The sequence below is a fragment of the Motacilla alba genome, chromosome 19 (assembly GCF_015832195.1).
Source record: "Motacilla alba alba isolate MOTALB_02 chromosome 19, Motacilla_alba_V1.0_pri, whole genome shotgun sequence".
Taxonomy (NCBI): Eukaryota; Metazoa; Chordata; class Aves; order Passeriformes; family Motacillidae; genus Motacilla; species Motacilla alba.
Window position 1 is genome coordinate 475,104 of NC_052034.1, and position 11,990 is coordinate 487,093.

The window sequence follows — 11,990 nt, forward strand, 5'->3', positions numbered from 1 at the left end:
AATTGTAAATCTGTCAGTGTGTTTGTAATTGTCAGAGACTCCACACCTGTTCCACTGCTGTCATTGAAGTAGTAGTTTGAAGAAGCACTCAGGGTTGTAAAAACCAAACCAGCCTGTAAGTGGATTGCAGCACGGGGTTTGGGAATGCTGCTGTGTGGTAGCTGGCGTGTTTGGGGGCTGTTGCTTGGTCTGTTCCCACCTGCTTTGAGAGCTGGCATGGGAGGGGAGACAGCGCGTGGGCCCTAAGGAGAGTAGTGATAATTACAGCTTGCTTGCATGGGCTCTGCTTTACGGGTGCCATTGCAGGGGTCGCCTGCCTTTGGAGCACAGCGAAAGCCCCGAGCAGAGAGAGGCAGCCCCTCAGCCCAGCGGAGGAGCAGCAGGGCAGTGTGAGTGCCAGGGCACAGAGGGCAGCAGTGCAGCCCCAGGCCCTCCTGCACAGACAGGCTTGCACCCGGGCACGGCCCTGCCTCATGGCCTCGCGCAGGCGCTGCAGCGGCTTTGCCTTTAACAGCTGGCTGCTGTGTCCTCCCACTGCCACCTGACAGCGAGGGAGATGGATGGAGAGCAATCCTCTGGTGACCCAGATCTGCTCTGTGGGCCGGGGGTGGAGCTGCTGGGGTGCAGTGACTGGCACTGAGCTCCTTGGAGGGATGGGCAGACAGGAAGGAGAGGTGGTGCGGAGGATGGCACCAGCTGAGTCAGCGGCGCCCCGGCCCTGCTGCCGTGCCGTGGGGGCGTGCTTCTGTCTGACCCTTGGCTCCTGGGACCAGCACCACCTGCCACAGCTGTGTTCTGGGAGCTGTCCTCTCCCAGGAGAAGCCCTCACCTCCCTGCTCCCTGCACAGGGTCCCTTCAGGTGTGCAGCTTACCTGTGCCGTGTGCCTGCTGGCTGGCCAGGGTGTAGGAACAGGAGCAAAGGGAGGGCTGCACCAGCACCCATCCAACACTCTGCCTTGGCTCCTGCGGCAGCTGCTCAGATCTGCCTCCAAGGAAAATAGGAAGCACTGCAGCAAGTGGATATAGGGATGAAGTGTCTGCTCAGAAATCTCCTCCTCCTCGCTGGCAGACAGCTCTGGCTGTGGCTCCAAGGTGTAAACCTGCCTGTTGCCCTCTGGAGCTGCTGTCCCTGCGTCATCACAAAGGCTTGGGAAGAGCTTTGGGGTCCTGCATCCAGCAGACGTGTTGTTAATAGTAATAATAATAATAATCCCTTCTTGAGATGCAGCATGCTTCATTTCTGTTTGCAGAAAATGATGACACTTAATCTCAAAAGCATATTTTCCCACAATTTTTTTTCCATTTCAATTTTTAAAAAATTTAAGTACTGCAGAATTAAATTTGAAATTAAAAATTGTCAAGTTTTAATTTCCCAAGTTATTTTAATTTGTTTGGGATTATTTTCTAAGTAACAAACGTGGTATTTCAGGGTCTTTGGGGCATCTGGAATCCACTGGAATCATTAGAAATATCTCATTTGTTTCCTGAACAACAGAGACTGGTTAAAAAATAAAAAATAGGAAAAGCAAAAGACATGACCAAACTGAACACCAAGGGGTTGCAAGTCATACTTCAGTTGTTTTAAAATTGAATTTCTTGTGTCCTTGGGAGTCATATCAAGGAATTAAATCAGATCTGCTTACCTGGTGACAACCAGCATGGGGCCAGCGACTGGCCTCGGCATGGCTCTGCTTTTCCTTGCTTTGTTGTACTGTGGGTTCCAGTTGGTTGCTGCCTTTTTGTTTTGTTTCTTGGGTTTTTTTTGGTGGTTTGTTCGTTGTTTATTTTCTTCTGAATTTATTTTTTGTCTTCCTGATTTGGATCATTCCTGCCCTCTGCCCCAGTGACTGTTTGTACTTTGTCCAGTGTGGTGCTCCAGGAGGCTGACTCGGGCAGGTCGCTGCAAGCAGCCACGTTCCAGCCTAGTTCTGATCACAGGTTAAGGCCTGATGTCTTTTTTTATCAGGAGCCTGTAGTGCAGTTGTCAATGTGAAGTGATAAATGTAAATACCAGTGCATGCTCTCATTTTCCACGACTGCTCCAGGCATATTTCCTATTCTGGGAAGTATTTCTGTCTAGAAGTCCATCCCTGCCCTGCCGCCAGGTTGAGCAGTGGTGGGTGGTGCTCACCCCACTGCCGAAAAGCAGGCGCAGCCTGTGCAGCGAGGACGGCTCCTTGCCTCCAGTCCCTGTGCTCATGGGGCTGAGGTCACCTCCCAGGACACAGCAGCGCTCCTTGGCTGCTGTCCTCGTGCTGGGCTTGGTCACTGGCAGAGCTGGGTCACGAGGCTGCTGGCAGGCACCCATGGCCTGGCTGTCAGTGCAGGGCTCACGCTCACGGGGAGCCAGGGACACTCTCTGCTTCACCTTGCAGCCTTTGCTTTGGTTTGGGTCCGGGTGTGAAGTTTCAGTTTGGGATCTTGGGAGGCTGCAGCTGGGGCACGAGCCCTGGGAGCCTGAAATCCTTGTCCTGTGGCTCCCCCCAGTTGCACACAGGCTGTCCTCTCTCCCAGTCCCCTGGGGACCGGTCCTGGTGAGACCCTCGCCCCGCTCCCCCGGCGCTGAGCACAGTCTGTTCACTTCTTAGGGCTTTGGGCCAAGCCCGTTGTGACTTTAGCTTGTGTTTGGGGAACTGTGCTGAGCAGGGGCTCCTGGGGCACAGGCTGCAGTGAGGTGCAGCTGTGGCTGGTGGCAGTGCCCAGGTGCAGCTGAGGCTGGTGGCAGTGCCCGGCTGGTGGCAGTGCCCGGGTACAGCTGAGGCTGGTGGCAGTGCCCGGGTGGTGGCAGTGCCCGGGTGGTGGCAGTGCCCGGGTACAGCTGAGGCTGGTGGCAGTGCCCGGGTGGTGGCAGTGCCCGACTGGCTGCAGGCAGCACTGACGTGGGCTGTGGTGGTGCCGTGGTGCCCCACCTGTATTTCGCTGTGGCGGTGCCGGGCCAGCACATCCCAGCACATTGCTGCGGGATCTCATCTCCAGAGCCGGCAGAATGGAGCAGTTGCCATGGAAACCATGGCTTTGGTTCCCGTGGCAACCAGCCGGGGTTCACACACGGCTGCTGCTCGCAGGCAGAGGGGCTCGGGGCAGGGAGGGGTCTGGCAGGTGCTGTCACCTTGGAGGGTGCAGGCAGTGGCTGCAGGGAGGGGTCTGGCAGGTGCTGTCACCTTGGAGGGTGCAGGCAGTGGCTGCAGGGAGGGGTCTGGCAGGTGCTGTCACCTTGGAGGGTGCAGGCAGTGGCGGCAGAGGCTGGGCACGCTGGCCTGGTGCTGGCAGAGCTGGCTCCTGGCCTGCCCAGCCCTGCAGGCTCTGCTCCTTGGCAGCAGGTCGGGTGGGCTTGGGGCAGCGCTCGGTGTCGGTGCCGTGCCGTGAAGAAACTGCTTGTGGCAGCTGAGGAACACTGACAGTTTAGCACCATTCAAAGTAGGAATGCCCAGAGTTGATGGGAGTGATGGAAAATCCCCAAATCCTACAGGTGAGTGCCTTGGCCAGTGGAGTTTTGGCAGCTGGGGCTGTTTGGGTTCCATTTGGGACTCTGGGGACAGCTTGTTCCCCAGCATCCCTCTGGTCCTGGGTGGAACATTTTTGGAATCAGGCTGGTGGATTCTTGCTCCTGCTGTGAATCTCCTGCACCATGGCAGTCCCAGCAAGAATAAGATCTTGGGATGTAGGGTTTTTTTCCATTACATATAGGAATCAGAGCTCTGTGCAGCAGTGGAGAGCCTGACCAGCTGGTCTGGTCTGTGCTGGAGGTCCTGCAGGTCGGTGGCAGCCAAAGACCCCCCTGGCTCAGCATGTCCCACTCTCTGGCACCAGCTGTGATCCCCAGAGCAGAGAGTTAAAGATTATCTGGCTCAAAATTGCAAATCGCTCTCCTGATTGCTTATTGATGAGGTATTTTCAATCAGCAAATGTTAGAGAAGAAAAGAGCTGAAATATGCTTTGGAAAACTCATAATTGAAAGCATGTTTTTAAACAGCTAATGAAATGTTTACAAGGGGAGCTGTGTAATAAGGCCTTTTAAACCTCTGCAGTGCCAGCCGCAGGGCCAGCAGCATTCCTGAGGCAGGTGCAGGGGAGGCGTTGGGGGCATTATTTCCAGTCTTGACAGGAGAGTGAGCAATTTAATTACAGTCGGTATAAACTGGAAAATTCTTTGCAGTGACAAATGACTGTTGCTATACAAGGAGAGCAGGAGTTGGCGTATGGTTTGTTTACCAAATGATGACAGGGAGATGCACACAAGGACCAACCAGTGGCTCCAAACCAGGCAGGACAGTGGGCACAAAGTGGGGAAGAGTTACCACTGGAATTGTGTCAGGCCTTTGCTGTCCCTGCCGTTGTCTGGTCTCGCTTCAGTAATCCAGGTGCATGAAGGCTGCCAAGGAGCTGACAGGTACAGGACGAGAATCAGATACTCCAGGGGAGCAAAAGCAAACCCACATGTGGATTTTAATTTGGTTGCTGGTGTTTAAATAAAAGATGAAGGGACTCACCGCTGCCCTCGTGTCCTTGTCACCTTGCACCTGCACACGGAGCAGCCCCTGCTGTGCCCGTGCCGTGCTGCCTGCCAGGGCAGGGTCAGGCCCTTGCTCTGGGCAGAGCTCACTCAGCTTCAGCTCAGCAGAGCTCAGGGTGTTCAGAGAGCAGCATCATCTGCTTTCACCAGAGCCAGCACTTGATTTGCAAAACTTCCCAAGCATCAAAAGCCATAGGTGGATTCACAGGAGTATGAGGAAATCCATTTTTTCTTCCTGGGGTAGCTCAGCTTCCCCCTTGGCATGGCCAGGGCCTACTCTTTTAAGTGATGCTCATGTGGAATTTTTTTTTAAGTGAGAAAAATAAAAGAGTTCTTAAGTCATAGCTTCTGTAGGTTCCTCACACTGCAGTGTAACAGTTGCCTGGGCAACCAGGGTTCCCAATTGCTTAACAGGAAAAGAAATGCTGCAGTGATGGAGATGCAGACGTAAGAAGGAGGGTCTGTGCTGGAGCCTGGTGCTTGCAAAGAGCAGTGTGGGATGGGGTGGCCTCAGTGACAGGCCACCCCCAGCTTTGGGCTGCCCTCTGCAAACAGGACAGAGCTCTAGGGCATGCCTGGCCTTCCTGGGACAGCCCAGCCTGGCCTCTCCTGAGGAAGTGGGAAAACAGAAATGCAGGTAACTTCAGTGATTTTTCTGCTGTGGAGAAACAGGATCACTATTTCATGAGCCAGGTTAAGTGTGTGTCCTTCAGGATCTTTGCAAGCACCTTGACTGTCATCCCCGGTGCCAGCCCCACATGGGAACCCTTGCCATGGTCCTTCCCAGTGGCTGTGGAGGTGGGAGAGGTGGCAGCTCCTGCCCTGCAGCTGGTCCAGGCCTCTGCCTTACTGAAATTTCAGATTTCAAAGGAAAGGTGGTTGGGCATTTGTATGAATTTCTTTTATCAAAATTTAATTCTCAATTACTGTGTTGTTTGTAGTTTTAGGGTCCCCTCTGCCCTTTTCAGTGCTACCATTACATTCCCATTCTGTTGGAAAATGGCAAAGGCTTGGGGAGAAGTGTCTGTGTGGTTATATGTTATTTTAAAGTGTCTGGTTTTGTACTGCAGGGGATCCATGGTGACAGTGCTGACAAAAACCCCTGTTTTAGAAGAACATCCTGGGGATCAGTGGGAGTCTCTAAAGGTTTTGATGTGCCGGGCAGGTCAGTGACCACAGTGCCAATGACTCAGGGTTGGCTGTCACTGTGCACTTTCTGTTGACTGACGGGAAATCCTGGCACCTGATGTGGGCAGGATGATTTGCAGAAAATAATCTGCCAGGAGGCGGGTGCCAGGACCTGCGTGTGCATGGGCAGAGCCACGAAGGCACAGGGGTCCCTGCTCCCTGTCCCTTGACGAGTACTGGTTTCTGCAGTGGGCTGTTGGTGCTGCCAGGCTCAGCTCCCAGGGCAGGGCAGCTCGCAGTCCCTGCCGAGCCTGGGAGGGGACTGCGCCCACGGGTACCTGCAGAGAGTGGGGCAGTGCTGGGGGAAGAGCTCAGAGGAGAGGGAAGAGGGCTCCAGTTAATCCCACCCAGTTCTTTATTAGGCCAGAGCAGCTCAGCCTGGAGATCTGTCCTTACCAAGTGAGCTCTGGTGAATTGCATCCCAGAATAGGTTTTGAGAGATTACCGGTGCCTCCAGCCCATCTGCTGCTCCAGCCTCCCCAGCAGCTCCCCTTGGAGAGCCCTGGGAGGAGATGCAGACCCAGCAAGGGGCTGCCGGGAGCTGGCACCCAGTCAAGAGCTGGGACTGCTGGCACCGAGGGAGGCAGAGCCCACAGGGCTGGGCTTGGAGCAGTGCCACATCCCAAAGCCTGTGGAGTGCCTGCAGAGTGACATAGTGAACTCCCTGGCTCTCTTGGCTGGGAGACACGTCCTGCTGCTTGCTAAGGGTTTGCCTGCCTTCCCAGTAATTAAAAGTTTGTAACTAATTACCAGCTGCCCTGCTCATACTTTGTAGTAGTGCTTTTCCCCAGTGCCGGGAGTCTCCTCTAGAGCAGGGAGTGAAGCCAAGTCTGCTTGAATATGCGTGTGCTGTGCCCGCTGCGGTGCGAGGCTGCTGCGGGGATTCGCGCCTGCTCCTCCTGGAGAGCTGTTCTGCTCTGTCCTCTCGTGCCCTGCGTGGAGAGCAGCTTGGGGAGATGCTGCAGAGAGGGACTGGGCTCACGTTCGCACAGCAGGTTTAGCCTCAGCCCTTCTCCTACTTGCCTGATGACAGTGAGGGGAAGACATTCAGACGAGTTACACGCGAGTCTTCTTGCGTGTTTAAACCTGATCTGGGAGCGTGCCCCTTCCTCGTCACCTTCCCCTCCATCCCTCCCTGTCTCACCCACACCCTTTGCGAGACAATCAGAGCACACGCAGCACGTGACTTTTCTGGGTCAGGCAGAATGCTTTGGCTGCACTCAGTAGGAAACAGACTTTAAAACTAGCCTGTGGATTTGGGCCTCAGCCATGTGGGAATCTCTGGGCTACAGGTCAGGGCTGGTGCAGAGCCAGGATTCCAGGAGTCCCCATCCTTCCTTTCTGGCTGTCCCCGTGGCTACCTCCCTGCAGTGGGCTGCTGGGCTTGCCTAGGACAGAGCTGTGGGAGTGTTGGTCTGTCTGCAGCCTGGTTTGGCTTGAAAAGCAACAGGAGAGAAAGGACTGCCCCCTTTGCCTGAAAACCCTCTGCTTTGAGGAGCTTTTAGCTGATCTGGAGGGAGAGGAGCTGTCTCCACTGACACACCTGCAGTGGTTGTGCCCTGCTAACACACATTGTTTGGCTCTTTTAAAAATACTTCCTTTATTGCTATTACTGGGACAAAGGTAGCAGCAGGAGCTGCCCTAATCTGTGTTGCCTTAGGCTGCATTAAAGGCTGGCTGAACAGGCTTTAAGGTCCTTCCCAGCAAACCTGTGAGTTACAACACCAGCAGAACCATTGAAAGGCACGAGGTCAGGCTCTGATTGTACTCATCTTGGAGAACCTGAGAGAGAAATAAAGAGATGTGTCAGGAAGACCATGAGCCTGGTCCTCTGCCAGGTGTGGGGTTTGCTTCTGAGCTCAGTGCTTGCCAGCAGTGAGGGGAATAGGAGCATCCGTGTGGGCTCTGTGTGGCTGGTATTTTCAGAAGTGTGTGTGGGATTTAAATTCCTAGTGTTGAAACTTAACTTCAGAAGATGGAGAGTCTGTATGTGGTTTTACAGATTTCACCTAATTTTGTCTCTCATGCATATAGTAAGTGTGGCCCGGGGCTGAGGGACCAGGTCTCTGACCGTGCAGTGCTACAGTGGCCTAAAAACTCGCGGAACAGGCCTTGGAATAGCTGATGCCCCTTGGGGGTCGTGGTTTGCATTTCCCAGCAGTAGTGCTGGGCAGTGTGGGACGTTTCTCTGTATTGTGCTGACTGATGCAGCAGCTCCCCTGACCTTACCAATGGCTGTGGTGATTCCCAGCTCCAAGGGGGCACTAGCAGAAGAGGACAACAAACACCCTGCCTTCCTGTTTGACCTCGGGATTTCCCCGTGATGCAGGGGCTTGTTGGTTCCACCGTCCACCATCTCCTCTAGGTCAGGAGCTCTTGCTCAGAAGCTCATCAGTACTTTGGCTTTTTCTTCTAAGCATTTCCGTTTTGGGGGCCTACCAGTTTTCCCTCAGGAAGCAGAACACCTTCACCTAGAGCAATACTTTGTGTGCCAGCTCTTGTCCTTCCCTTTCTGCCCGCATTTGGCAGGTGTAAATATAGCTGAACACGTTTTACACCGGCATCACTGGCAGTATGAAATAATGAGCTGTGGACATGGGAGTGACCAGATCAGTGTAGGTTATTCTTGTCTTTGTTCTCATTACATTTCTTTTTCTTTTCTCCGACTTCAGACTTTAAAGAGGAAGGAAAAAGAGTACGAGCACGAGATGGAGCGGCTGGCGAGGGAGAAGATCGCTACGCAGCAGCGGCTGGCGGAACTGAAGAACGAGCTGAGCCAGTGGATGGATGTTTTGGAGATTGACAGAATTATCCGACAGACAGTTCAGCCAGAGGATGACCAGGCATCTACCTCGACAGCATCAGGTACCCATAATTGTTCTCTTTTTCTTAATTATCTTGGAATGTCATTGACACAGTTACGTGGAGTGGTGGGGATCTTCATTTAGCAGCGTCAGAGCTTCTTTGCATTCAGAATAAAGTAAAAGGTTTTGGAGTTTTTGTAATGATTGATGTTGTTAACAACACACTGCTGCTCATGTGAAGTAAGCTGAAACTTGTTCATCAATGTCAGGTAGATACGAAGTGCAGGTTTGCACATCTGACCTGATTGTGGAGATAAATCCCTGCTTTCCAAACTTCGCTCTTTTCCTGCACAGCTCTGCAGCCCTGCTCATTACAAGTGGGCATCCTGGTGTATTTATGTGGATGTGGGAGGGTGTTCAGCACATATAGAAGAAGGATTTGGTACAGGGAGGATCACCAGAGCATTTGGACAACCTAATGAGCCTTCACATTGCGTGAGGAGGATTCACAGTGAAGATGAAATGACACTAATGGATATCTGCCGTGCGGTTCCAGTGAGATAGGAGAATGCATGCTTCTCTCCACGCCAGGCATCTGCAGCAGGAAGAGTAGGCAGTCTGTGGATGTAGAGCTTTCCAGAGACACAGAGGCTGTAGCAGTGCAAAACCATTCACAGCAGTTCCTTCAAGTCAGCATTTGCCCTTGGCATGCCAGGCAGATGATATGGCAGGTTCTGGGAAAGGAAAACCTGAGTTTGTTCAGGCTCATCACCTCTGGTGGTAGGAGCAGGCTCCAGGTGTGGTCTGATGGAAGCTGGGAGTCCCAGTGCTTTGTGTTACAAGTGCCAGCTGTTCCCTCTGCAGAGGCCTCTGCTGAAAGTGACCACATCAAGCTGCTGCTTCCCAGAGCTTGGGAAGGGGAAGTGTCTTCCTTGTGTTCCTGCTGCTTCTGTGTCTCCTGAGACTTTTATTCTTTGCTGCATGGCTGGCACTAGAACAGGCAGTGCAGGGTGCTGGGCTTGTCTTCCTGATCTCAGGGCTAGTATGTTCCTGTTTTGCTTCCTTAGTTCCTGGACTGGACAAGAGTCCATTTTCCAGAACCAGATGAGAGACTTGCTGCCATGTTTCTTCATGGCAATTTCCTTCCTGCTCTGGGAGCAGAAGGAATGGTGCTGATCAGTGGAACAACTGGCCAGGAAAGGAAACCCTGTTCCTCCTCCCAGAAGGAGCCCACTTCAGCCCAGACAGCTCAGCCAGGTGCTTTCTGTCAGCCTCTGCTCGTGGTGCTCCCCTTGCCTGCCCAGTGAGACCTCTCAGCCTTTTGGGAGCACCCTGCTCTAGCTGGGTTTTTGAGCTGTCACACCTGCCTGACTCGGGGTCCTTGGCCCACAGGCAGTGAGGAGAGGGCTGTGCCGTGCCGTGCCGTTGTGCCATGCCATTGTGCCATGCCATTGTGCCACCAGCCTGTAGCTCAGTGGTGCCTCCTGCACGTCTCTTCTGCTGATGCTGCCTTCTAGGGAAGCTCCTTGGTCCAGTTCATGCTCTGCTTGCGTTTTTATGGGAGTTTCTTCCTTTCGTGTTTTCCAGAGGGTGAAGACAACATGGATGAAGATATGGAAGACGACAGGCCAGTGAACTCATTACCAAAACTCACCCAGCGCCAGCACCCGGAGCTGCTGAAAGCCGTCCCCCCCAGTGCTGCTCCCCCCCTGCCCACGGTCCTGCCCCCACACGTGTCCATCCAGCAGAAGCCCCACGCCCAGCCCTCCCTGCAGACACAAGCACTGGTCCCGCCGCAGGCGATCGTCCCTGCACAGACTCACATCGTGGCGGCCTCGACCGTGCAATCGACTGTTATCGCCCACACGGCCACCACCCACGCCTCGGTCATCCAGACTGTCAACCACGTCATTCAGGGGCCACAGACCAAGCACATTGCTCACATTGCACCTTCCACATCCAGCCCCGTGCAACTCACCACCGCTGCTCAGCCCATCGGCCACATCACTGTGCACCCAGCCACCATCAACCACATGGCCCACCTGGGCCCGCAGCTGCCCCTCTACCCCCAGCCCGTGGCCGTCAGCCAGCCCGTCGTGAGCCACATCGCTCACACCATCTCGCACCAGCAAGTGAACGGCACGGGCGGCCTGGGCCAGCCGGCCGTGGTGGCCAAGCCGGCCGTGGGCACGCAGGTTGTGCATCACCCGCAGCTGGTCGGGCAGACGGTGCTGAACCCCGTGACTATGGTGACCATGCCGTCGTTCCCGGTGAGCACGCTGAAGCTGGCCTAGAGGGGACGGCCCACCGGCGAGGTCTGTGTTGGGAACCTTTCCTAAGGAAACTCCGTACATTCCAACCGCGTCGGCTCGGCGGGAGGAGGCGCGGAACGCCGGGGCCGCGCCGCCCGGGGCCGCGCTCGGGGCCGGCCGCTGAGACGCTTCAAAGACAGTTCTTCATGGTGATTTTTTTTCCTTTTATGTGTAATGAGTGAACTATGGATATGATGTTCTTAAGACTTTAATTTTGCCCTCTTATGTGTTGCTTCTTTGTAGAATAAAAATTGCTGATCTCTTTATTGAGACATTGCGTAGAATGGGAAAAAAAAATCATAGAAGTCTATATTTATATATATGTGTGTATGTGTGTGTATATATATATGTATATACATATATATATAAATATAACATTTGAAGGCCTTTTGTAAGGTTGATTATTTTGCAGGATTATGAGACAAAATTCATTTTTGGAGGAAGAAGCCAGAGTGTCCTCTCTAAACAAGAAACTATAAGATAGATGGTTTGGTGGACCAGAGTACAGTGACAAAAAACCCCCAACAACAAACCATGAGTCAAACCATGTTAAAGGTATTTCCCATCAATATATTACATTTCAAAAACCATCTAAAATCACTGTGACTTGTTATGGCATTTTAAGGAAATTCTCTGTCCTGTCTAATAAAAGGAAAAAGAATACACAACCAGACTTGATTTGTTGCCATTTTATAAATGATTTTATATCTATGTCCAAAAAATACTGGTTTTTATCATTTTAATGATTGACAACGCTTTGTTTGGATGTTTTTGGGGGAATTTGTATTTTGTCTGGCTTGGTTTGCTGATGCAATAATTGGTTTTGCAGATCTCTGTGCATGGCATGGCCCCGGTCAGGGTCCCTCCTGCTGGTCCAAGCTCCCCCCAGGTTTCTTGGGTTTGTTGTTTGGCAGAGGCACGCACTTTGTGCTGGCAGCTTGCAGGGCATTTCTGTGGCCTGGTGAGTAGAACCTGGGACGAGAAGACGTAGAGAAATGAGGTAGATTTGCTGCATGGGTTGGTGTTTGTTAGTTTGTTCTGTCCTGGCCACGCTTTGGTGTGGGAGCCGGTGGGTTTGGAGGGGGATAAAAGGGGCTGTGGTTCCCTTCCAGAGCGCAGGCAGTTCAAACAGCTGTGTTCCCTTTGGCAGGGAAGCAGTCTCTCCTTGTGCAG

The 11,990-nt window shown here is 53.2% G+C and overlaps 1 protein-coding gene across 1 annotated transcript in view; it reads left to right on the forward strand.

Annotated features, from left to right (window-relative positions):
* Positions 1–11,490, forward strand: part of MNT (MAX network transcriptional repressor) — a 29,337-nt gene extending 17,847 nt beyond the window's left edge. The window contains exons 5-6 of the mRNA XM_038157768.1: positions 8,374–8,566; positions 10,093–11,490. Coding sequence (XP_038013696.1) covers positions 8,374–8,566; positions 10,093–10,799 — 900 coding nt within the window. The 3' untranslated portion in view covers positions 10,800–11,490. The remainder of the gene's footprint in view (positions 1–8,373; positions 8,567–10,092) is intronic.
* Positions 11,491–11,990: the final 500 nt, after the last annotated feature.